Raw genomic sequence first — 27,923 nt, forward strand, 5'->3', positions numbered from 1 at the left:
CCATGTACTCAGGGAACGGGAGCAAGAGCGGTGGCGGCGGCCACAGCCTGGAGCCCTCGGCGGCGGGCGAGGAGGACTCGGCGGAGGAGGAGGCGCCGGGGTCTCCGGGGGGCGCCCCGCCCTTCAGCGCCGGCACCTACGAGGCGCTGGCGCTGGCCGTGGCCACCATCGGGGTGCTGGGCGTCTGCAACAACCTGCTGGTGCTGGTGCTCTACGGCCGGTTCAAGCGGCTGCGGACGCCGACCCACCTGCTGCTGGCCAACATCAGCCTCAGCGACCTCCTGGTCTCCCTCTTCGGCGTCGCCCTCACCTTCCTCTCCTGCCTCAAGCGGCGCTGGGCCTGGGACGCCGCCGGATGCCTCTGGGACGGATTCAGCAACAGCCTCTTCGGTAAAGACACAGGCGCTGGCTGGCATGGAGAGAGAGGAGGGAGACACACCCACACACCCCCCACACACACACACACACACACACACACAGACCCACACACACCGACACACACACACACACAAACATACACACACACACACAAAGACACACCCCCACACCACTACCACACACACACAGCAGACTATATACACACACACACAAAAACACACACACACAAAAATAACACACACACACCATAAAACCACACACACACACCATCATATATACACACACACACATAATATATACACACACACAAATATACACCAATATATATACACACACACACATTCGACACACACACACCACACATACTACACACACACACACATTATATATATACACACACACACATTATATACACACACACACACACACCATACACACACACACACACCACACACACACACACATATACACACACACATACACACACTACATACATACAGGTCCTGGAAAAGGAAGATGCACCTGGCCACCCTGCCCTCCCCTCATTAGTTATATCTTTATATATTTCTACTTTTAATTTATATATTATATAATATAATATATATAACTATATGATTGATTGAAACTGATTGTGAACTGATTTTTATTATATGATTGATAACATGATTGTTAACACAATTAAGTGTGTGTGTGTGTGTGTGTATATATATATACACGTTACATGATTGATGCCATATGCTCACTTCTAATCTGTTTGTTTCCTAATAGAATCATGGAGTTTGGATTTTATAGGCATCGAATGTATGCCACTGGCAGGTTTATTTTATTTTATTCATTTTTTAATCAATTGTATATACTGTACAGCACTGTGCAAACTTCCAGAACTTTATAAGTAACACTTAATGTGTGTGTGTGTGAATATAAAGCTATAACTAAATAAGGGCGAGTAGAGTAGCCAGGCGCATCCTCATTTCCGGACCTACATTTCAGCCTCCTATGAATTCAATTTCTAGGCAGGGTGACCAGATGTGTCCTCCTTTTCCCGAACAGGATCCTCGATTTCAGCCTCCTGTCCGGAGGAATCCTAAAATGCTCTCCAGTTTTGAGCAGGACTAGAAGCATGAATTCATATTTCTAGGCGGGTGACCAGATGTGTCCTCCTTTTCGCCAACAGGATCCTCGATTTCAGCCTCCTGTCAGAGGGAATCTAAAATGCCCTCCAGTTTTGAGGGACTAAGAAGCATGAATTCATATTTCTAGGCAGGGTGACCAGATGTGTCCTCCTTTTCCCGAACAGGATCCTCCATTTCAGCCTCCTGTCCAGGAGGAATTCCTAAAATGCTCTCCAGTTTTGAGCAGGAGTAAGAAGCATGAATTCATATTTCTAGGCAGGGTGACCAGACGTGTCCTCCTTTTCCCGAACAGGATCCTCCATTTCAGCCTCCTGTCCAGGAGGAATTCCTGAAATGTCCTCTTTTTTAGTATGGCTAAGAAGCATGAATTTGTAGGCAGGTTGATGAGACACGTCCTCCTTTTTCCAGGACCTGTCCTCCATTTCAGCCTCCTGCCCAGGAGGAATTTAAAAAGGTCCTTCATTTTGAGCATGGCTAAGAAGTATGAATGTACATTTATTTATGTGACTGTTTTGAGGTTTTAGTTGGAAACGTCCTACATTTTTCTTGAATGTCTTCCATTTTGGGTTGCCTACTCTTTCTTTGTGGTTAGGACATCTGGTCACCCTGAGGGCAGGTGGGTCGCACATATGAGTGCCTCTGAGCATGTGCAGAGGAGGGACAGGCATGCGGGGACTGCAGGTGTGTTCCTGTGAGTATACACTTGGGTTCATTGTGAGCTGGAGCATGTCCAGAGGAGACAAGCAAAATGGTGAAAGGTCTGGAAACTTTGCCCTATGAGTAGAGGCTTAGGCAGCTGGATATGTTTAGCCTGGAGAAGAGAAGGTTAAGAGACGACATGACAGTCCTGCTTAAGTATTTGAAGGGATGTCATATTGAGGGTGGCATGAGCTTGTTTTCTGCTGCTCCAGAGAATAGGACCCAGAGGAATGGATGCAAGCTGCAGGAAAAGAGATTCCACCTCCACATTAGGAGGAACCTCCTGACAGTAAGAGCTGTTCAACAGTGGAACAAACTCCCTTGGAGTGTAGTGGAGTCTCCTTCTTTGGAGGTCTTTAAACCATCTGTTGGGCTTGCTTTGATTTTGTCTTCCTGCATGGCAAGGGGTTTTGACTGAATGGCTTTTGTGATCTTTTTCCAACTCTATGATTTGTGAATAATATATGCAGGACCCTTTGTGATTGTTCTCAAAGACCTAGCTGTGTTAGTCTGGAAAATCAAGTCTGCAAAGGGATCTTGCAGCACCTTTGAGACTGCCTAGAAGAGAGAAGTTGGTGGCATGAGGCTTGCTACACTTGAGCAGACTCCACTCAGGTGCATTTGGTCTGATATGGTCTTCTGTCTTTGTTGTTGTGTGCCTTCACACTAAGGTGAACTTACCATGGGGTTTTCTTGGCAAGATTTGTTCAGAAGAGGTTTGCTATTGCTTTCTCTTGCGGTTGAGAGCATGTGACTTGCCCAAGGTCACCTAGTGAGATTCATGGCTAAGCGGGGAATCGAACCCTGATCTCTAGTTGTAATCCAACACTCAAACCACTAAGCTGTGTTGGCTCTCCCAAGGAGCTTTTGCCTCACCAGATACAGTACTTCTTGGATGGAGGAAATCAAAGCTATAGCCATGTTAGTCTAGAAAATCAGTATGCAAAGGGATATAGTAGCACCTTTAAGACTAACTGAAAGAAAGAAACTGGGAGTATGAACTTTTGTAGGTTTGAGTCTACTTCCTCAGGGTATACCGTACTTGTGTGTAGGTTCATTTCAGCAGCCATACAGCTGAAATAACACAGTTTGACACCTCTTAAACTGCCTTGACTCAATAATGTGGAATGCTGGGAATTATCATTTTTGGTGGTGCTAGAGCTCTCTGACACAGAAAGCTAAATGTCTCACCAAAACAATTCCCAGAATGTCATAGCACTGAGCCATGCCAGTCAAACTAGATTGTTTATGCAGTACAGACGCAGCTCAAGCCAAAGCATTTTAAGGGGAGTTACTCTGGTTTCACAGCAACATTTGCTTCTTTTGAATATCTAGGAAGGGGGAAAGTGGACTCTGCCCTGGCGAGTCTTGCACACATTCACCCTTGTTGGGAGAGCCACCTGCCCTTCTTCAGTGGACTTGATCTCCTGAGTCATTCCCAAGTCACCTCCTGCACTGTTTTCACACACCAGTATCTTGAAACTTCAATGGGATATAATGGGTTGTGTCTCTAAGTGTGGACAGAGTGATCTTCTTGCTGCTCTGAGTAACCAGCTGGGTATTTTTCTACATTTTATATGAGAAAGAAGGGCTTTGGGTGATTTACCATCCTGATAGCATTGAGCTCCTTTCCCCTCCAGTAGCTACATTGTTAAGAATTATTATTATTATTATTATTATTATTATTATTATTATTTATTTATTTATTTATAAAGCGCTGTAAATTTACACAGTGCTGTACATACAATCTTTTTAATTGGATGGTTCCCTGCCCTAAGGCTTACAATCTAAAAAGACACGACACAAAAGGGGAAGGGGAAGGGGATGAGGGCCAACAAGAATTAGTTTCTTGTAGAATAGGACTCCTTTTAATCAGAGTAGGATCTGCTGTAATTGCCACTTATTTCCTCTCCTCTTGAGTCCCAAATAATTTTCTGCTTTTATGCTCTTGTTCTTTTTGTGATTGTTTATTTATGCTCACCTCTGGTATTCAGCTTAATGTTCATTTAAACATATGGTCTTCCTTTCATTCTGCATCCCACCTTCTGATATGCAGGTATCCTTCTTTCTCCTTCCTCTTGCGCTGTCCTCACAGCTGTTACTCGGTGCTGTGGGAGGTGATAAGAACGTATTGTAGATCCATGAAGTAATAACTGTATCAACACCAGGATAGTTCTGGGCAGAACCAGCAAAGCAAATTATTGTGTTCTGCTGCATTGTTAGTCCTGCTGGCTTCGTTTGTGTATTAACAAAGGCAAAGCTGACAGTGTTGTATTGATAGCAGAGATTTGCAAAAGCAATCTTCAGATTTATGTTTTTGCTGAAAGATCCTTACATTTTACACAATATTTTCATTACAACAGTATGCCAGTTATTTTGCAGGGTTTTTAGTTTGCCAGAAATACCTAGTGCACCCCACTTCATTTAGCCCCAAATAAACAACCTTCACCAACTAGACACCATCCAGGTGTAGTGGACTACAGTCCCTATCATTCTTGAATTGAATGGGGGATTGACTGTGGGAACTGAGGTCCAGCACATCTAGAAGAAGAGCCAGTGGTTTGAGTGTTAGACTATGATTCTGGAGACCAGGGTTTGAATCTCCACTTGGCCATGGAAATCCACTGGGTGACTTTGGGCAAGTCACATTCTCTCAGCTTAAGAGAAAGGCAGAAGCAAACCTCTGAACAAATTTTGCCTATACACCCACATAATAGATTCACCTTAGGGTCTTTATAAGTCAGGAACAACTTCAGGGCACACGGCAACAACATTCGGGAGGCATAGACTATGTGGAGATTGGCTAGAACACCAATCCTCTTTTGCAGACCCTCCCTCCCTGAGGCCTGCCATTAGCAACAGAACAATCCACATGCAAATCACTCCTGCCTTCCCAGGTTCACACAGTATATACAGTATATACCCAACTCCTTTCCTGGCAAGCATTCTCTGAAGATGCCAGCCACAGATGCTGGTGAAACGTCAGGAATAAACTCTTCTAGAACATGGCCACAAAGCCTGAAAAACCCACAAAAAAAATTATGGTGCATGCCTATAAAGAATAACTTGAAAAGGAGCAGTAATGATAGTGTATAATGGACACAATGTATATAAGCAATTTGTGACAGTGATGAAAGTTTATCCATTTTGTTTTGTTCTTGGTGCCTGAGGAGACATGCTGTAAATATTTAAAACATTTATAGCCTGAATAATGATGATACTACTATCCATTCATTTATTGATTGTATATAATTAGCTGCTATGTAGCCTGATCCATATAGCCTGCAGTATTTTGACTGAATTTGCCATATTAGACTGAAGCAATGGTCATAATTTTCACAGTTCACCTTTTTTTTAAGATAGTATCTTCCATCCATTGACCTGTATGTTGTCTTCTTCCAAACACTAGCCTATGTGTCAGAATCACCCATCAGAGCTCTCTCTGCCGTGTTAAGTTAGGCTTATTTACCTGTACTGTACACATGTTAGAAGTAAGAGAGCATGGGAAGGGGGATGAACAGCTGCAAGGGTTGTTATGTGGAACCAAAGTCATTTAGCTGTCTGGTACTGTGTGGGGAAGAGTGTTGGCCATTATGAGGGAGCAGGGTTCAAGGGAGTTCTAGAAGTGAAATTTAGCCTCTGATTTCAGATCTTTCAGTGAGTTGCTGCTGTGCTGATCCTGACTTTCAATAAACTGTTTCTTGTTTCATCCATAAAGTCTGTTCATTGAGTCAGAGCAGTGTATCCCAAATTTTGTTCCTCCAGATGTTTTGGACTTCAGCTCCCAGAACTCCTGATTGTTTGCCAAACTGGCTAAAGCTTCTGGGAACTGAAGTCCAAAACACTTGGAGGACCAAACTTTGGGAAACCCTGAGATAGAGACAGGAAATTACACCTAAACTACAGTATATACTTGTATGTAAGTCAAAAATCTTTGGCAACAAAATTAACTGAAAGAACTTGAGTCGATTTACACACGGGTCAATACGGTAACTTTCTCAGCTCGGCTGTCTCCTGAAGGGACAGCTGGGCTGGAGAAGAGGGGGGAGGGAGGCGAGCGCCTGTCTTCCAAGCTTCCTCCTGACCATGGCTGCCCCTTGGAGGACAGCCATTATTAGGAGGCGGGAGGAAGGCTTCAACCCCACGTGAGTGAAGTGGATCCCTTGCTGGCCTTCCTGTCGCCTGGTCTGGCCCAAAGAGACAAGGCCATCCACTTATCCGCTGAAGTCTCCAGGCCATTCAGAGGTGAATGACATGGAGGAGGAGGAGAGGCTGTGCAGCCCCATTGCATGCTCTCTGGCAGACAGCTGAGATTGCACCCCTACATGGAAACAGGCCCAGGCCTCCTCGCAGCCTCAAGTAAACTCAGGCCCAAGGAGGCCTCCACAGGGGGGCCTACTTTGCTGCATCCTTTCACCCAGGAAGCGAAGCAGCTACCTCCAGGATCCCAGGGAAGCCTGCCAAAGAGAAGAGGAAAATGTTGTGGTGGTGGTGGTGGAGGTGGTGTGCTCTGGCGGACCTTTGGGGATCCAGGAGCAATGGGCCCAGAGCTTGCATGTGGAACCCAGGAACAAACAAGGACTTTCTATGGAAACTCCACTTGCCCTTTGAGTCTATGTCGCTTATTCCCCCCTTCCAGTTCTTTGAAGCCCCCATATTTAATCTGTATCAGTCTTTTAATTGTGAGCCACTTTGAGCCCCTGTTGTTCCCAATGGCAGCATGGCCACCATATTTTACCCTCAACTTAAACATGGGTCATACCAAAATCCCTAATTTTGGCCCCACTGCCTACCCTCAATTTATACATGAGGTCGATTTATAGTCAAGTCAAGTATATACAGTATTGTAGATAAATTTGTGTTGTAGCTATAGCATGAGTGGACCCCTAGTGGCTCTCAAGATGTTATTGAACCATAGTTTCCATCAGCCCTAGCCATCATAACCAATGCTGAGTGCTGGCAGAAGATACAATCCTGAAATATCTGGAGCGTTGGTATATACACATACCTTATCTGCAGTGTGCCATTGATCAGCTGACCTGTGCTGAGGGAGTTAAGGCTTCATTTCTGAAAGGATCCAGGTTGCTCAAGCAAGCAAATTCAACAAAATGATAGGCAGAAAAGTTGTTCCCAAAGAAATGAAGGCTAATGTACAAGGCTGCTTTAAAAAAACTGGGTCAGCCTGTACACATAGAATCAGTGATGTGTGAAATTACTTTCCCATAGAATTTTCCTTTTCTGTAAAGTTGATTTTTACACTTAAAACTCCCCCAAACTAATGGTATGCTCTCTTGACATTGCCAAATGGAAATGAAAAAGTGAACAAACCAATTAGCTTAATCCAACATAAAATCTACTACTGCTTTTTTAAAAAAATCTTTCTGGCTGCAGTATAGCTGAAAAATCCTTTCAGTTTTGACCTTAGCCACTCTCCAAGCCTATCTCTGGAATGTAGGTAACAGAAACCTCTTTGTAGAGATGAAAGCAGTGATTTTCAAGATCCTAGCATTACATAGATATGTACTTTCTCTTCTATCCCTCCATTACATGGCTGTTTCCTATTGAGTTACTAGTCAGCTGATCAGCAAGCCTCACATAGGTTTTAGCATGCCAGGGTGAAAGCTATTTTTAATGGAACTGATGTTCTATTGGAAGAAAATGCTAAGGTGGGTTTGGTGTTGAACATTACAAAACAAAAATGATCACCACAGAGGAGCTACAGGAATTTAATGTAGACAAGGAGAAAATTGAAATAATTAAAGATTTCCCATACCTTGGATCCATCATTGATCAGAATGGGGACTGCAGTCAAGTAATCAGAAGAAGACTAGGAATAGGAAGGGCATCTATGAAAGAACTAGACACGATCTTAAAGTGCAAAGATAGCAAGGTGAATATGAAAGTTAGGATTGTCCAGGTTATTATATTTCCCATCACCATGTATGGATGTGAGTGCTGGAAAGTGAAGAAAGGTGATAGAAAATCCACTCGATTGAGATGTGACGCTAGAGAAAAGTGCTAAGTATATCATGGACAGCTAAAAAAACCCAAACAAATGGGTTCTAGAACAGATCAAGCCAGCTCTATCTCGTTAAGTCAAGATGACTAAATTGAGTCAGTAAAACTATAAAGCAAGGAAAGACAGAGGACAATAGAAAGAGAGGAAGACCACATACCAGATGAATAGACTCAATTGAGGAGGCCATGGCCATGAGCGTTCATGACGTGAGCAGGGCATTTGAAGACCGGGGGTTGGGGGTGTTGGAGATGCCTCATTTGCAAATTCCCCAACTCGAAGACCAACTCAAAGGCAGTTAACAACAATAACATATATCTATTTACAATGTGGTTGGGTTGGAAAAATCTAAATTTTTGCCTTCAAATTTTACTTGTAACTACTTTAAGACACATTGTGATGAACTGTACAGCCTTGTTGGAATAATTCCGATGAGTAATGCTTGAAAAAAAAATCATATATGTTCTTCACATAGAACTAAATCCAGTTGTTAATCCCATCTAGAGTATGCCTTTGGAATCAGTGAGACTTGGCAAGTCAATTCCATTGATTCATTGGTTTCATTTAGTTGGGACTAACAATGGATCTGTGCTGTAACATTTGAAGTATAAACAACTGTATTTTAATACAAATATGACATGTGTTCTTTCCAGCAGAAAAAAAAATCAGTCATTGTGCAGTTCATGACTTATTTCCTTCCTTTACTAGCTTTTGTTCATGACCTCCATATGAAATTCATGGGCATGACCTACATATGAAATTTAAGGGCTGAATACTTACCACTGTGTCAGTAGCATGCTTGATTGTGCCAAGGTCTAAGGCATTTGAGCTTCAGAGACTTATAAAGTAATTGTATCTTTTTTTGTGCAGCTAGATGCTAGTTACATATAAATATTTTATTTGTCAATACTTTTGAACATGCAAACAACCTGTTTTTCAAATAAATCTCATTCTCCCAATATGGTTTTTGCAAGGATAAAATCAGAATAACTCAGCCATCTTCTGCATGATCTTGACACCTGCAATTTGATATCAGTTGCAGACCTCGTATGGGTGTAACTCCAAGCCTTCTTTCCCCAACATGGTGACCCCCAAATGTTTTGGATTGCTACTCCTGTGACACCTAACTGTTGGTCATGCTAGTTGGGGCTGATGAGAATTGTAGTCCAGAAGGGCAACTGACTGAGGAATGCTGCTCTCAATCATAGTTTAACACAATGAGAATGAACTGCAGTAAACTTTTGCCATAATATATACTGGAGGTGGGGAACATATGGCCTGCATGCTCCATCCTCCCACTTACACAGTTTCCACAGAGATTCTGTTACCCTGATTGAATTTGCCGTGGCAGCAAAATCAAGTTGCACACCTTGGCCTGTTACAGACAGCCAAAATAAAGCTGCTTCGAGTCACAGTGGAGGTATGGTGTTTCAATGATGCATGCATCCTAAGAGTCCAGAAGTCACATCAAAGCCACGCTCCAGTCGGCTGGAGCGTGGCTTTGGTGCGACTTCTGGACTCTTAGGACGCATGCATCATTGAAACACCATACCTCCACTGTGACTCGAAGCAGCTTTATTTTGGCTGTCTATAACAGGCCCTTGTTTTTCAGGTGATTCATACTTCCTGGAGATTTTGGAGAGCACAATCCACTACTTTGCATTGGCTTGCAAAAGGCTCTAGTTTTGTGTTGCAGCTGTGGATTCAACAGTAGCAAAGGTGAGATGGTGCTCCTGGGATCCAGTACCCCCAGCCCCCCCCCCCATAAACCCAGGGAAATTTCTCATCTGCATTTAGATTAGGCCCCAGTTGGCCTGGGTTCAGTCATCACAACAAGTTGCAATTAATCTAAAAAAGAAGAACTTTTCAAACTTTTTCATGTCAATGCCAGAAAAGGAGCAGGAAGCGTGTGAGCCCCAAACTTGCTGTGGCACTTTCCTGAAACTTAAGCCAGTAACTAGAAAAAGTATGCCTCTCCAGATTTTAATGTGCAACTTCAATCATCCCTCATCATTATATGTGATGTCTAAGGGTGCTGGAAGGTGTAGTTGAACAGTATTTGAAGTGTCACATTTCCCTTTGCTCTGCTAAACTATAATTTACCATTCTCTCACACAGTAGCTTTGAGAGAACAAATGCTGGACCTGATCCCCTTCCCCATCACCTTTCCCTTCTCCTTTTGTGTCATGTCTTTTTAGATTGTAAGCCTGAGGGCAAGGAACCATCTAATTAAAAAGATTGTATGTACAGTGTTGTGTAACTTTACAGCACTATATAAATAAAGCTTAATAATAATAATAATAATAATAATAATAATAATAATAAAGACAAGGGAAATGTGTTTTGTGTTCATTGGAGGAAAGAGAAGGATAAATGTGACCTTGGATGCTAGACACTTGGACATAACCGCTCAAAAGAACTGGATTTGGAACTGCTGCAAGAAAGGCGTATGGAATTATTTCTTCTTGGTGTTTCTTTAAGAAGCCAATGGAGAGGTTCCTCCACCAGCCAAATCCAAAGGATTTTCTGGAATATATTCATTTTCAGAATGGGAGTTCAGTGTAGCAAAAAATATCTGAGCATAGGAATACAATTTTCTTTTGTTTTCACCAGAAATAACAACAACAACAACAATAGATCGGCTGTCCATCATCCATGATTTATAGAAGTGTCTAGATTATCAATAGGAAAAGTTGCAATTTCTTTTTTAAAAATGTTGGTCTTTTGGAAGGATGAGAATGAGTAACCACTCAATAATAATAATAATAATAATAATAATAATAATAATAATAATAATAGTTTATTTATATCCCGCCCCTTGAGGTCAATCGGGGCGGCTAACAACAATAAAATGCAATACATTGTAGATCAAAATTCCCTCCCCCCCTTAAAAATTATTAAATCAATTATAATTAAAACCAACTAATTAAACAATATTAACACATACACATTATTACAAGACAAACAAAACAAATAAAACAGTAAACTACGGTAGCATTTCCAAGGAGGACCTTGGGGACTCTCATAAGAACAGGGTTCCTGAGGCCAGGGTTATCTATTCTGGAAAGGCCTGCCGGACGAGATCCGTCTTGACAGCCTTTTTAAAGCTGTCTAAAGATGTCAATTGACGGATCTCGTCCGGCAGGTCGTTCCACAATATGGGGATGACAACAGAAAAAGCCCTCTGGGAGGTAGCCGAAAGCCTAGCTCTTTGAGGCTGCACCAAATTCCTCCCAGAGGAATGGAGTGTGTGGGGAGGATTATATGGGAGGAGGCGGTCCCTGAGATAGTTTGGACCCAAGCCATTTAGAGCTTTAAAGGTGATAACCAACACCTTTTACTGGACCTGGAAACTAATAAGCAGCCAGTGGAGGGACTTCAATACCTGAGTAATATGGTCCCTCCTCGATGTTCCTGACACTACTCCAGTGCCATAAACAGAGGAAGCATCCTGGGTAGGCACTGAAGGCAGGGGAACATTGACATTGGGGCAAGAGCAACTTAGAGAAATAGCATTCCAATGCTTACACCAAAGAGGCAAAGAAGATTGCTGGGTTGTTTCATACTAGGGAAAGTGGGCCATAATTGGGGAATGGCATTTCGGTATAGGAGCAACAGGTATTTAAAACAGAGTGACACAGGGGAGAAGAAAAATGGAGAATTATTTTAAAAGATATATTTTTTTAAATAGACCTAGTGCTAGTGACACAAATTTTCTGTGTCTTCCTTGTATAACCTGTACCTATTCTGTTTCCATGGGTGGAGAGGGGGGAGCCATGCCAGTTAATGTACAGCTAGCTCATAAAATCCTTTTTGTCCCACCATGAATAAGGGCTTTTGAACAATTTGAGCTATCTGCTGGAAATAGATCTGTGATAGTGATTTCTACTACCACGTCACTGCAGTATAAATAGCTAGTAGATTCTTCTTTTTGGGAACAAGACTATTGAGGGTGACTAACAGATTGTAAAGATCTCAGTTTGCAGAAAGAAAGTTACAATGGACAAGGTGCCCGTTCTGCTTGTTCATTCTGTGCAGGGTGGTGCAGTCAGGCTGCATAAAACAACCATACCGAAACTGATTTCGATGACTTTTACATGAGTATGCAGCAGAGGCACAATTCATAAAACTAAAAGGAGAGATTAGTAGGAGGGGAAAAGGCTGGTTAAGTTCAGAAGCTGAAGGTAATGGCTCAGCTCCTTTTGACGTACGTAATTTAATTGAGCATAGCTTTCATCAAAGCTTACAGAACAGTGCTTGCTAAAGACTGGGCTATCTTTAGCTCATGCATCCGTAAGCCTTGGGAAGCTTTGGAGCATTAAGAGGTAGATACTTGTGGCAGGTCTGAGAGGCAAATCCTTGTATCAAACAAACATTCCTCCATTGAGAAGGCAACATGCCCTTCAGAACAAGTTGCCACTTTTTTGTTCTGTTGATGCATATCTGTGACTATAAGATAGAACTTCTTGTCTCCTTAATATATCCTGTGGTTAATGAAACCCATTTGTAAGAGTCAGTCACAAAGGTGAGCAGAAGATTGTGAAGGTATTTACTGGTAACCTTATCCTGCTTCTAGATACAGCCACATAGCCCCTTGCCCCAGTTTATCCCCATTATGTCAAATGATAAATTTGCATGCAAAGATCCGAACATAGGCATTTCTTCATGTCTGTACAAACTCTCTTCACACTGTGTTTCATCTGAAGAAAGAATGACTTGTGACAGATGCTTCTAGGCATGTTGCCATAGGCAGTCCCCTGCATCATCTGTCCCTAAATCCAGCATTGAACCCTGATTAATTTGCACATGCAAATGAACTGGGAATGATGATTGATGTTGACATTGACATATAAGTGGTTTGCATTATTACGAGGACTTCTTGAAACAGTTCTTGTTGTAAATGACTGTTTAATCAATCATGCATTCCCAAACTACTTTAATTGGCCCATGATAAGCTGCCTGTTAGTAATATGTGGACCCCCTTTATCATGCACTATTTCCTAATAGAGCAAATCCTCTTGAAAGTGGAACTCTGATTATTTTTCATAATTTTCTGATAACAATTTACATTATCATTTATAATTATTATAAGTTTTCATAAATTGCTGATAATCTGTCCAAGTAAGCTGTCTGTGTTGATTTTGTAACACACAATGTAAAAAAAAAATCAGGATGTTTTAAATCACTTTCTCCCAACTTGGCTCCCTCGAGATTTTTTAATACCAGTTCCCATTATCCCCACCCAAAAAGGCTGTATTGGTTAAGATGATGGGAGTTGTAGTCAGAAACATACATATGAAGTAAAAAAGTTAGAAAAAGATGTTCAGAATATTAACTGCTATATTTGTAAATGATGGTTCTCCATAACAGCGTGCTAAATTCCAAGAAGACAGAAAGAGTTGTGTTCTAAGGCCTGAATGCTTATAGCTTAACACTGGTGTTAATGCCCTTGTATAGGCTGTTTTACTCTCTTGAAGGTTGTCCTATTCAGAGTTGTATGAGCTTTATTTGATATAAACTTTTGTGCAAGTAGTTGTACTGTCTAAAACTGTGTTTCCCAAACTTTGGTCCTCCAGGTGTTTTGGACTTCAACTCCCAGAAGCCATAGCCAGTTTGGCAACAATCAGGAATTCTGGGAGCAGAAGTCCAAAGCAAAGTTTGGGAAATACTGCTCTAGAAGGTTCTGTATGTCTGTCTGTTAGCAGTGGTTGTGTAGTTGGGCAAAATTGTTGCACAGTGGGAGAGTGCATGGCTTTATCAACTGTGTTATGACTTGTTGTGCAACAGTGCAACCCATAATCCAAGTTTGCTATGCTTGCCTAATTGTATGGAGAAGAATTGGTGAGCAAGAAGTAATGGTTTTGCTCAAGTTGATCATTATCTAGAACTCACCAGAGAGATTTTGAACTTCTGATGAATGTTTTCTGAGTTCCCCTTTAAGGTTTTTGAAGTGTGCATGCATGCATGTGTGCAGAAGCCTTCCACAACTCATTGCCACTAAATGTGTTGGACTTTAGTTCCCCCAGTCAGTACGTGTATCCATCGTGTCATAGCCTTTTGGAAATTGTGCAGAATCTCATGGTTTTCCAGTTTTTGATGACTTGAAGTAATAGTTTTAATGTGCGTTTTTCTCCAGACAAGGTCAAGGTATAAATATAAATGATAAGATGTTCATTTCTAACAGGCCATGAATTGAACTGCTGTCTTATCAAAAATAGGAAACATGAATTATTTTCCTATTCAGTTTGTCACATCTTTGTTTTTACCATGGTGAACTAAGTAAATCAAGTACAATTACAAGCCTGACTACAAAAGAAATGCAACAGAGAGTAGAGTGGGCCTGCTGAGGTTTGGTTCCAGGACCCCCTGTGAATATCACAATCTGTGGATGCTCAAATCCCATTGGACACAATGGCACAGTGTCCATTATATGAAATGGCAAAAACAAGGTTTGCTTTTGAGGGTTATATTATTTTTGAATATTTTCAAGCAGTGGATGGTTGAATCTGTGGATACAGAGTGCCGACAGTATAAAATACCTGATTAATATGCTATATTTTTTTTCTTCTTGCAGGAATTGTTTCTATCATGACCCTCACTGTCTTGTCCTATGAACGTTACATCCGAGTTGTACATGCAAGAGTGATTGATTTCTCATGGTCTTGGCGGGCTATCACATACATCTGGCTCTATTCCTTAGCCTGGACAGGAGCACCTCTCCTTGGCTGGAACCGTTACACACTAGAAAAACATGGATTAGGTTGTTCAGTGGACTGGAGGTCGAAAGAACCCAGTGATGCCTCTTTTGTCCTTTTTTTCTTTCTTGGTTGTCTAGTGGCTCCAGTTGGAATCATGGCTTACTGCTATGGACACATTCTTTATGCGATACGAATGGTGAGTTGACTAAAGCAATTGTTTCTTACTAGATTTCAAATGAATAAATAAAACATGTACTGCTGAAGTGGGATCAAAAGTGAATACATGCTCCTGTGGTTAAAATGTATAGTTTTATTTCTGACCACATTCTCCCTGATATATTCTAGTGTCTACTGCAAGAACAGAATGTAGTAGTTGCATTTGGTATGCTTGATGTGAAAATATTTTCTCTGCTACACACAGATATTGTGACTTTGGATTTTTGTTCTTTTTCTTTTACTGCTGCAATATTCAACATTATTCTCCTAAAGGGAAACAAATAAATCTTTGAGCTGTGAATAGTACTGAGAATTGAAGTGGGGTGGCAGAAGAGAATGATCTTAAATAACTTAATAAGAAGTTCCAGAACATGTTGTTAAGTAACTGAATTTCAGCCTTATAAAGGGAAGAATAAATAATCATTCCAAAAAAAGCCCTGAGGATCATCACAAGGATCCAGATCAGTAAAAATACTTTTAAAGTAAAGAAGATGACATGAAATACATTTACAAAAAAGTTAATTGCACTGTAGTATTTAATCTTGAGTACATATGCTTGGGATTGTGCAGTTAAATAAGGCAATGTGGTCACTGAATAAAAAGAAAAGGAATCAGTTAATAGTTTTATATTTTCTGCAATACAATTAGCCCTCTGTACCAACGGATTCAATTATCTATGGCTGGAAATAATAATAATTTTTAAAAAATCCAAAAGGCATACCTTGATTTTGCCAATTTATATCAGGGATACCATTTTACTATGCCACTGTAATTAATGGGATTTGAGTATCCGCAGATTTTGGTATCCATGAGGACATCCCGAAACCAAACCCCAGCGGATATCAAGGGCCCACTGTATTTTGATCAGCCCAGTATATGAATATGGTTGCATCTGTACTGCAGAATTAATGCAGTTTGACACTGCTTTAACTGCCAGGGCTCAATGCTATGGTGTTATGGGATTTGTAGTTTTATGAGATACTTCTCTGTCAGAGAGCTCTGGTTCCACAGCAAACTACAAATTCCAGGATTACATAGGATGGGCCCATGACAGTTAAAATGGTGCCAAACTGCATTAATTCTGCAGTGTGACAGCAGCTTATGATACATAAAGCACTTTTTCTCAGCATTCTTAAAATAGTTCAAAAGGTTGCTATGGGGGTAACAATAATATCACATCTTAATTTAAATAATATAGGGAATTGTGTTACTCCTTGGAAGTGTAAGGAAGATGACATGCGCTCTCGATCCTTGCCCATCGTGGTTGACCGCCCAGGGAGGGGATGCTATGACTACGCTATTACGATCAATAATTAATGCATCCTTTAGGGAGGGCAAATTTCCATCACAGCTAAAATTAGCAGTGGTAAAACCACTTTTAAAAAAGCCCTCCCTAGATCCCCTGGAGAGAAACAACAACAAACCGGTCTCCCTATTACCTTTTTTGGGCAAGGTGATCGAGAGAGCAGTAGCCTTCCAACTCCAGGCTGTCTTGGACGAAACCGATTATCTGGACCCATTTCAAACTGGCTTTAGGGCGGGATATGGAGTGGAGACAGCCATGGTTGCCTTAATCGATGACCTCTGTCTGGGCACAGACAGGGGAAGTGTGGCCCTGTTAGTGCTCTTGGACATCTCAGCGGCTTTCGATACCATCGACCATGGTATCCTTTTGGAACGCTTGAGGGAGATGGGTATTGGGGGCACTGTGCTCCAGTGGCTCTGATCCTACCTCTCGGGCAGGTTCCAGATGGTGAGACTGGGGTACAGTTGCTCTTCTAGAAAAGAGCTGACATCTGGTGTCCCTCAAGGCGCCATTCTGTCCCCCAAGCTATTTAACATTTACATGAAACTGCTGGGAGAGATCATCCGGAGACATGGGGCGCGGGGTTATCAGTACGCTGATGACACCCAAATATGCTTCTCTATGCCCCCGACTGCTACAGTGACTAAGGATGACTTCTCCCCTCTGAATCCCTGCCTTGAGTCAGTAATGGGCTGGATGAGGAAAAACAAACTCAAGCTGAATCCAGAGAAAACGGAGGTACTTGCCATAGGTTACTTAGGTCTGGGGAGGGAAATTTGTCCACCACTCCTTGATGGGATCACACTTCCCTTGAAGGATGAAATTTGCAGTTTGGGAGTACTTCTGGATCCGTCCTTACATTTGTCATCTCAAGTGGATGCGACGGCCAGAAGTGCTTGGTACCAACTTTGGTTGATACGCCAACTGCGACCCTACCTTGACCGAAAGGACCTTGAAGCTGTAGTACACGCTCTGGTAATCTCTCGTCTCGATTTCTGCAATGCACTCTACATGGGCCTACCCTTGTATCAAGTACGGAAGCTTCAATTAGTGCAAAACGCGGCAGCCAGGCTGGTCACTAACTCTTCAAGATTTGACCATATAACACCTATCTTGAAAGATCTACACTGGCTCCCAATTAGATTCTGGGCACAGTACAAGGTGTTGGTCATTACCTTTAAAGCCCTACATGGCTTGGGTCTGGGTTACTTATGGGAACGCATCTCCCTATATAATCCGCTCCACACTCTTAGAGCAAGTGGGAAGAATTTGTTGGAAATACCATCATCCAAACATGTTTCTACTTCCCTGAAGGCATTTAGTATAGCTGCCCCCAAACTTTGGAATGGACTCTCAGAAGAGATCCGCCTTATTACATCTCTAGAAATCTTTAAGAAGGCAGTAAAGACAGAACTCTTTTGCTGTGCTTATCCTCCTGACCTCCTATGAAGATCATTAGTATGGAACGAGTCCAGGTGACCCCTTGATTGATGAGTGCTATTGTTTTAGATTTGATGTTTTTTAGGTTTTATGTTTTTATTTTATTGTGGTTTTAATGTTGTTGTAATTTTAACTTTGTGATTTTAACCTTGTTGTGATCCCGCTTCGATCCATGGGGAGAGGCGGGAAGATAGAAATAAAAATTATTATTATATTATTATTATTATATTATTTCATATTTACATTTGCGATTGTAAACAAAATAAAGTGTATGATAATGGAAACTGCAGAACCTCTCTGAGGACATAGTGCAGACTTATGTCTGCAGTGACTATTTTTGCAACCATTATTTTTCTGTGATGTATCAGTGGTTCTGGAACTGTAAAGACTTAACGTTTATTATAGCATGAATTTTCATTGACTAGAGTTCACTTTCAGTTGTATGTGACATTTTGTGTATAATAAATCCGTTAAGCCTTGCTGCTGTGATCTCTGAATATATCACCTTGCTAAATATAGATCTGTTCATACTCACCAAATATTTTCAAGAAAACATCAGATCACTGCAAAATGGCATCGGGTAGGTGAGATGTGTCCATTTTTTCCAGCCATTATTAAATGGTTACTTTCCCCCTGAAACATTAACCCTGTTCAAATGTTAGAAATCTTTGTGAAGTAAACACACAAGGGAGCATGCTTCTCCCAACTCTTTCTGTCACCATTTCCTTTATCCTGCATATGTGGAGGGCAACTATGTGAAAGGAAGAACCTCTTCTATCTGTAAAGACTTTCCACACAACTTTAGAATCATAGAGCTGGAAGAGACCGCAAGGGCCATCCATTCCAACTCCCTGCCGTACAGGAAGATGCTCCCAACAGATGGACATCCAACCTCTGTTTAAAAGCCTCCAAAGAAGGAGACTCCACCAAACTGCAGGGCAGTATGTTCCACTGTCAGACAGCTCTTACTGTCAGGAAGTTCTTCCTAATGTTTAGCTGGACTCTTTTTTCCGGTAGTTCCTTGTGGACAGCCATTACAAATATAGCAAGTCCTCTCCAATATAGCATCAATGTATGTGTGTGGGCGGGGGAGGGATTAGCATGCTTTCCTTCCTCATGTATGTTGCTGAGATGAGTCTCACTTTTCCTTACCATGGGCTATATTGTCTAGAGATCGGGAGAGCTGCAATCCAGTGATATCCAAAGGGCCATATGATTCTCACCCCTGGAATTAAGTAAACACACGAGGAGTGAGAGTGGGCTAACTATAGGTGGAAACAATACTTGAGGGCAGAGGGCTAGCACCATGTTACTCCTTGGTGTTTTATTCCAGGTTTGGAGTTTACTTTAGTTAGATAGTTCATGCTTTCATTGTTGTGTGCCTTCAAATAATTTCTGACTTATGGTGACCCTAAGCCCTTTTCTAAAGGGTGGAACATCAAACATATATAATATAAAAACAGACAATAAATCACAAGACTATAAAATGCCAAAATACTAAATCACAGGGTTTTCTTGGCAGAGGAGGTTTGCTGTTCCTTTCCTCAGAGGCTGAGAAAGTGTGACTTAAGGTCATGGCTAAGCAGGGAGTTGAACCTAGTCCAACCCTCAAAACACTGCCTTAGCTGCAGTACAACATTCAGGTGAAGGGCTTCATTTAAGCATTCAGATGAAGGGCTATCTAATAGAAACCAGAAGTCATAAAGCAAACATGCCTAGCTGTTCGTATTTTTTTTAACACAGAAAATTGAAGTGCTGGTATCATTTGTTTTCGGTGGTTTCTTTTTCTGCCCACGCTCCTTTGTCTAGCCACAACTGTACAGGAGCCACATCTCCATAGTCCATAGTGGCAAAACATCTTTTCATGTCCTTCCTTCCTAGCACAGTGCATTGGGATATGAAGGGAGATTGTCACAGGGCCTGAAGGAGCCTCCCTCCCTCAGCTACCTTGTTATGCTGACCTGTCATTGGATCAGGTGTCTGAAATGCTTCTGTATCCCATCTTAAATTCAGGGCCCAGTCCACAATTTAGTTAAAGCTTAATTAAATTCCTGGGTGACACAAAAAGGTTCCATGGGAAAACAAGGAGGGCTACAGATAATTGCCATCACACTGTGGTATACACAGGAGGGGAGCGCCATCTGGACTGGTGGTCCTTGTGATGGAAAGTATTGTTGCTGAATGCTTTGGAAAAAGAGAAAAATGGGAGCAACATGATAACTGTATATACTTCTGTATAAGTCTTGAAATTTTAGTAAAAAATTGACCCCAAAAATCTGAGTCAAGTTATCCATGGGTTAATGTAAGTATTGTAGTTTAACTCTTTTTTTTTAAAGGAACTATCCCCTGGTGAAAGACAAGAGTATAATCTGTCCTGGAAGCACTGACCTCCTATTTTCTCATCCACCCAGTCTTCAATATGAGCACAAACATTTATGCCTGCTAGAATTTTGTAGGTTCTTTGGCACTGTTTTCCTTTGCTTCATCCGTTAGATCCTTTGTTACATGACCCTAAGTTTTACCCTCGACTTATTCACGGGTCATTTTAAAAATCTATGATTTTGACTCTAAAACTTGCCCTTGACTTGTACATGAGGTTGACTTATAGTCAAGTATATACTGTAGTTAAAATGCTGTTTGATGATTTTCAGTATTTTTTTCTTTACTTTCCAGCTTCGATGTGTTGAAGATTTGCAGACAGTCCAAGTGATCAAAATCCTAAGATATGAGAAGAAGGTGGCTAAAATGTGTTTTTTAATGATAACAACATTCCTTATTTGTTGGATGCCTTATGCTGTGGTCTCTCTATTAATAGCCTATGGTTATAGTCACCTTATAACTCCAACAGTAGCCATTGTACCATCTTTCTTTGCCAAATCAAGCACTGCCTACAATCCAGTTATCTACATTTTCATGAGCAGAAAGGTAAGCCATATATTGAAATGTTTCGGACTAGCAAACTTCACAAAGATCTCATCTAATTCACCATACAATATAGGGCCTCTTTCTTCCAGCTTGAGCCCAAAAGATTGATGCTTATATCCTGCAATACATGTGTTTGCATTTATTACAGTTCTTTAGTCTAGATAAGGCCAGCTGAACTTCTGTGGGAAATGGCAGCATCAGACTCTGGGCAGAGTTACATACCATTCTGTGACACACACTCACCCAGTGCCATTGCCACACAAAAGTCATGGGGAGAGTATTTCCTACTCACCCTATTTGCAAGTAAAATTGAACCAGACTGCTAGATGCTGATGTGAATCACAATCTGCATGCAAATAGGGCACATGTTGATCATTTTCATTCTTCCAACAGATGGGAGAAGACTTCAGCAGAATTTTTCTTTCCATTCCATTTCTTCCCCAAAGGGGCGGTCTGTAAACCGCCTGTGTTACATAAGTCTGACACTTAGATGATGAAATCCTCTTTAAATAACAGAAACCTTAAACATGATGATCAAATATAAGATAGTATCTTTAAACATAAATTTCATTTCTGCAAATATAGAGGCTAACATTCTGTTCAGCAGTTATGATGCCATAAGCTGGACTTAGGATATTGTAACTGCTGGGGATTCATGTTTATGATCATGAATGACCAACATGACCCCATGCTGGAAATGACATCCACAACATGCTCTTGGTCACAAGGTACCTTTGCACAAGCAGTTGGGTCCGGACCCTGAGGGTCGCCAGCTGCCTTCTCTAGGCCTCCCTGCAACTGGGAGAGTGCTACAGATGTCATTGCATTGCAATCAGATCTCCATCACTTCAGAAACTTATTGGTCAGGACACTGCCAAGGTGTGAAGGTAGGTTTGGATGGCTACAATGATGATGCAGGCTTTTGGTCAGATATTATTTATTTATAGTAATAATATTATTCATTACACCTGCTAAGTTGTGTTGGATTTTTAAAAACATGTTTTCCCCACTGGTAGTAATCTTTAGTCATAAGATGCTGCTTCTGTGATTGTCATTGGTTTATATCACTGTTTTTAATCACAGCATATAAGACTAATGGAGACTGAGATTTAAAATCACTATGTGATCTCTAAGATTACCACTTTTCGCTCTGAGATAGTCCCTCCTGATTCTTCTTCTGCTCTTAATCTTCTATCGCCTTCCCCTAACAAATTTTCTGTCTTTCCTCCTGCCTCTTTGGATGAACTCTCTACACTTCTGAACTCTTCCAAACCTGCTACCTGTCCTCTTGATCCTATTCCTACTCGTCTTCTAATCTCTATAGCTCCCTCCTTTCTGCCCTCGCTTCTCCATATCTTCAATCTCTCTCTCTCTACAGGCTCCTTCCCCTCAGACTTCAAACATGGTCTCATTTCCCCAATTCTGAAAAAACCTTCTCTTGACCCCTCCTCTTTGTCTAGCTATCGTCCGATTTCTCTTCTCCCCTTTCTTTCTAAGGTTTTGGAACGGGTTGTCTATTCGCGCTGTCTTGAGTTTCTTGAAGCCAACTCCATTCTCGATCCCTTTCAGTCTGGTTTCCGCCCAAAGCATTCCACTGAGACAGCCCTCACTAAGATCTCAAATGACCTTTTACAGGCCAAGGCTAATGGCCTTTACTCTGTTCTCATCCTTCTTGATTTGTCTGCAGCCTTTGACACTGTTGATCACTGTCTCCTAGTTGACATACTCTCTGACCTTGGGTTCTCAGACTCTGTTCTCGACTGGTTTAGATCTTACTTGTCTGGCAGATCTTTTGCAGTAGTTGCAGGTGGTCAGACTTCTTCTCCTGTTCCCTTATCTGTTGGAGTTCCCCAGGGCTCTGTTCTGGGTCCCCTTCTGTTTTCTCTCTACACACTGTCCTTAGGAAAACTCATCAGCTCTTTTGGCTTTTCCTACCATCTATATGCCGATGACACCCAGCTGTATCTTTCCACCCCTGACCTTTCTCCAAGGCTTGAACAGCAAGTCTCGTCTTGCCTTACAGCTGTCTCACAGTGGATGCGCCATCGGCGTTTGAAGCTCAACATGTCCAAGACGGAGCTTCTTGTCTTTCCTCCTAAGCCCAACCTTCAACACTCCTTTTCTGTCTCTGTGGACAACATTTCCATTCAACCAGTCCAGCAAGCCCGCAGTCTTGGTTTTATCTTTGACTCTTCTCTGTCGTGTATCCCTCAGATCCAGACCACAGCCAAGGCTTGTAGATTCTTTTTGTACAATATTGCCAAAATCCGACCATATCTCTCCGCCTCTACTGCCAAGATCCTGGTCCATGCCCTAGTGATCTCACGACTTGATTACTGTAACGTCCTCCTGGCTGGGCTTCCTCTTTCTCACCTCCGTCCTTTAATCTCTGTCCAGCATTCAGCTGCACGCATTATCACTTCCACCCACCGCTCTGACCACATTTCTCCTGTGTTGGCATCCCTTCACTGGCTCCCTCTCCCTTTCCGCATTCAGTATAAGCTCCTGCTGTCGACATTCAAAGCCCTCCATGGACTGGCCCCTCCTTACTTATCAGACCTTCTTTCTCCTCACCTTCCCACCAGGGCCCTCCGTTCTGGTAGTCAAGGGTTCCTGTCCCAGCCCAGGATTTCCTCTGCCCCATCCCGGATTCGCCCCTTTTCACTTGCTGCCCCTCACTCCTGGAACCTTCTTCCTCCACAAGCAAGAGCCATCACTTCATTAACCAGCTTCAAAACGGAGTTGAAAACCATCCTATTCAGAGAAGCCTTCCCAGGCATCGCATAATTGTCGCTTACTATCTGATGTTCTGTTGTTGGCTGTTTATTGATCCATTTCCTGTATTGCTATGTACTGTATATGTATTATCCTACTTCTGAGTATGTATTTTCCCTGGATAATGATTAACCTTCCATTTTGAAGCCAAGCCCTCCCTTCAGTCCATCTGCCTTGGTCCAGGCCTCGGAGGTTGAGAGGAACTGCTGGACCTCTTACCCTTTCCCGCCACCACCCCCGTCTCCTTCTGTGTCATGTCTTTTTAGATTGTAAGCCTGAGGGCAGGGAACCGTCTAACTAAAAAGATTGTATGTACAGCGCTGTGTAAATTTACAGCGCTTCATAAATAAAGGTTAATAATAATAATAATATGTAGTTCCCAGGAATATTATTTTAAATGAATTTGTTAAAAGAGAGAAAGTGGGGAACCTTTGGCCTTTCATGTGATTTTGTACATATAATCCATTACTGTTGGCCATGCTGCATGGGACAGATGGGAGATGAAGTCTAAAATGTCCAGAAGGCAAAAGGTTCTCCATTCCTAGCGTAAGATAGAGTGGTTCCTTGGGTCCACTTGGGTGATGAGACTATATGTGATTTGTCCAAAAGGAAACAAATCCAAATGAGAAGTCCTGTTCCCCTGAGGTTTATCCACTCTTACTTTACCAGTTCCATGGCCTTTTGTAGGATAGCAGATCAGTCCAGCACTAAGGAAAAGGTCCTCCACAAACACTTTTGGGGAATAATAGAAAAGTTGCTTTTTCAGGGAGATCTTGGCATTTCAGTCTATTTCCCTAATCTCAGCTCCTGGTAGCAAGACGTTCATTTCCATTTACTGTTTTGTCATTGTGTGCCAGCCGAAGGGACACAGCATAAAGGGATAGTTAGTGTGTCCCTGTGTTACCTTTCCTTAACTTGAAGTCTTCCAAGTGTATACTATAACACCCATCCATTTTACTAATCATTGGCTGTACTGGTTGGGAATGATGGATGCTGTAGACTAAAGTCTCTGGTGGACTCTTATTTGGGGAAGCTGCCCTATGTTAACATTGTGGATTAGCCTTGAATTTGCAGTGCATTCACAGGTGCAACACTGAAACTACATTTCTGTCATGCATAGTAATGGATTGGTTTCTACCGCTTGAATGTGTCAACCTGGAGCCAGCTCCTGATTTTGAGCACCACTGCAAATTCTTCATACCTAATAAGGAACTTGATATGCAGTTGGGAGAGGACATTTCGATGGACTAGGGCACGTTAATCACCCCATGAAGATAAAAATATTCCACATTTAGCTGCCACGAAAATGAGGTGTTAATTTTAGATGTACTCTTCAGTACCTGGATTTCACATCAGCTATTACTGGAGTGCAGCTGAAATTTATTATGGCTGCTAACTGCTGTTGAATAGTTCTTGCAGGATGTTAGAAAAGTTGCCTAAGGTTTCCATTCTGAGTAAGGAAAAGGGCAAGTTATATTAATATGCTGATACCTATAGAAGACAATTGTCTGTTAGAGGGGGGTTTTAGGGGTTGGAAAAGTTCAGACACAAATGTTCAAATATTACTAGGAGGGGATGGAAGAAGAAAAGGGTCAACTGGAATGTCCCTCCTCCCCTCCAAATTAAAAAAAAAAATCTTGCCAAGCTGCACTGACAGTTCTGTTGAATATCTAGTTCATGAACCATGGCAGTTCAGTCTCCCATTTCTCCTGCTCTGATGAAAAGCAGGCTCCCTTCTACCTTCAGTGATCTTACCATGTAGCCTAATCTGTAGCTATATGATGCTGTAACCACCTCATGTGCATGTAATTTCTAATTAGCCAAGCTCATACTGTGTCTATGTTTCAAAAATGGCCCTGGAGCAGTATGAACAGCTACAATCAGAAAATGTTACCATTATTTATCCCCCCCCCCCCTCTGCACACACACACACACCTTCCTAAGAAAGCTTGTACTTGTGCCACAGGTTTTTTGTTTTGTTTTGTTTTTTATTTTTTAGTGCAGGTTTCCCCTTAAAGATACTGAAATAACTAATAATTATTATCTTTGAAGAATGGTTTGGTTTGACTTAGTGAAGGTGTTTGAATTTTGTGCAACAACACTTCAGCCTTCTGTTCTTCCACTGCCACTTGTAGGGTAAGATAAGAATTGCTAAATGGGGCAATTAGAAACATGAGGCGAAGATGTATTGACTGGACCTGCTTTAGAGAATTCTTCAGTAATATGTTGGTCCAAATAAAGTTTGTCATGCATACAGAATTTGCAGTTTTGAAAACTGTCAATAGGAAAGATGATGGTAAAACAAATCCCTCTACATACAGTCCTCATATTTGTGAGCCAACTGAGGATGGGGGTATATGCTACTGTACCCTGTACCAAAAATCAAGCCAATATAGGTATACCCCTGTTAATAAAGTACATGTCTTCTTTAGCATGACTCCTTTAATAGAAAATTTGGTTCCAGAGACAGAAGTAACATGAAAAGAAAGGATAGTTTCTTACTTCTCAAAAAAGAAGGACAGTTCAATGTGTTTCAGCAAACCTTTATTCAAAAATAACAATATGCACATGCAAAATGTAACAGTCGGGTCAGGTAAGCCTTGGAAAAGTAAACAAAAACATTTTGAACCTCCTAGAGACCATTTGAAAACTTCTTCCAAAAACTTCTTCCAGGGTGGTTATTTTTTCTTTCACCAGCCTCTACTTTTCTTATGATTTCCATTTTTAGTGGACAAACTTATAGATTTGTGCTTCTTTTACATGCTGGGTTGGGGGTGAGGAGAGCTGGCGATGAGGACTTGTGTGCCTAGCCTTTTCTCGCTGTTTTGCAGTAAATGATTCTTGAGGCAGCTGTTGTTTACCTTGTCTGCTGTAGGCAGATACACATGACTATAGGAAGAGTAGGTGGAGTAGAATCCCATTTTTTCCCAACACAGACTTTATTTCATTGTTTCCTTCAGACACTTTGCTGCACTAAGCATTGATAGTCTGTGTTTCTCCAGCTCTCCACTATCATTCCAATGTTGGTATTGCTTTTTAAAAAATCCCATTTCAGCTAGTCAGAGGATAAGGAGGAAAAGTTGGGGACTATGTGGGCCTAAAAAGCCTTTGTAAAAACGAGCTTCACTGTCAGAGGCTTTGTTAACTGTGATATGCCTGTGCTGATGTTATATGGCACCTATGCCACTTTTGTATATATGGTATGAAAATAGTGCCTCCTGAACACCTAATTGTCTCTGATTTTCTCCCCTTGCAGTTTCGTCGATGCCTTATGCAACTTTTCTGTGTTCGCCTCCTGAGATTCAAGAGGAGTTTGAAAGAACGACCAGTCATGGGGAACAAGCCCATAAGGCCTATTGTCATGTCCCAGAAACCAGGGGGCAGGCCAAAGAAGAAAGTGACTTTTAGCTCTTCCTCAATCATTTTCATTATCACCAGCGATGACACACAGCAAATAGACGACTATACCAAATATACAGACACAAAAATAAATGTGATCCAAGTTAAACCGCTATAGCAGGCAGTATTCGGCAGCTGTTAGGATTTGAGTGGACTTCTGTTAACCCAGCTGTTTGGGTAAAGACTGTTTTTGTGGTACATTTAGAAAGGCAGACATCATCTCTGAAGTGTGAAATATGGAAACAGTTCATGCACTAATCCTGTAGGCTTGCTTATTAGGAGGTAAGTCCTGTTGAACTCAGTGGGACTTACTTCTGACTTCACACATATAGGATTGCAGTGTCAGTGACTGAAGCTCTGTAATATGCTGACTGTTGTAACAGTATTGAAATTAAGACATTTGGCTGATTTATTTTGTTCTTTGAGTATTTATTTTTCAATATCATATCTTGATTGTTTAGCACTTGCTGCACTGTAGCCATACCAAGGAATAAAAGGAGCTTCTCCAGGAGGCAATAGTTTTTTCAGCAGAGCCCCACTAATTTTCTTTTCAGAATGACTTTTGGTGTGATACTTTAATACAAAGCGATATCATTTGCTCCTTCAGGCCTGCATACCTGCTATGTGAAACGCATGCCTTGAATTGACTGTAGGGGGTACACTGTGATGACTTTTGTAGCCCAAGCTGGTGACTCATGTATAAACAGGAAATTGGTTCTTGTACAAAATTGCATTTTGGTGTGTGGCATGTTTTCTTCCTTAAAAGCAAGATGATTTATCTTCGTGAGAAATGAAAGGGGAGGTATGTGGAGTATTTGACCATCTTTATTATGATTGTGCCTAAGAAGTGGCCATGCTGAATGACGTCAAACTGTTAAAGGTAACTTTTAAAGACAACAGACTACTGTTAGAAATTCCAAAAGCTGCACAAAGATTTG

The 27,923-nt window shown here is 41.6% G+C and overlaps 1 protein-coding gene across 2 annotated transcripts; it reads left to right on the forward strand.

Annotated features, from left to right (window-relative positions):
- Positions 1-27,885, forward strand: OPN3 (opsin 3). Of its 2 annotated transcripts, none has more exons than XM_042440121.1 (4): positions 1-390; positions 14,801-15,120; positions 20,560-20,811; positions 26,843-27,885. In XM_042440121.1, the coding sequence occupies exons 1-4, from the start codon at positions 3-5 to the stop codon at positions 27,101-27,103; spliced, it is 1,221 nt and encodes a 406-aa protein (XP_042296055.1). In that variant the 5' UTR covers positions 1-2; the 3' UTR covers positions 27,104-27,885. The 2 variants fall into 2 exon arrangements, with proteins under 2 accessions (XP_042296055.1, XP_042296063.1); XM_042440129.1 differs by having other exon boundaries at positions 20,560-20,622.
- Positions 27,886-27,923: the final 38 nt, after the last annotated feature.

The sequence above is a fragment of the Sceloporus undulatus genome, chromosome 1 (assembly GCF_019175285.1).
Source record: "Sceloporus undulatus isolate JIND9_A2432 ecotype Alabama chromosome 1, SceUnd_v1.1, whole genome shotgun sequence".
Lineage (NCBI taxonomy): Eukaryota > Metazoa > Chordata > Lepidosauria > Squamata > Phrynosomatidae > Sceloporus > Sceloporus undulatus.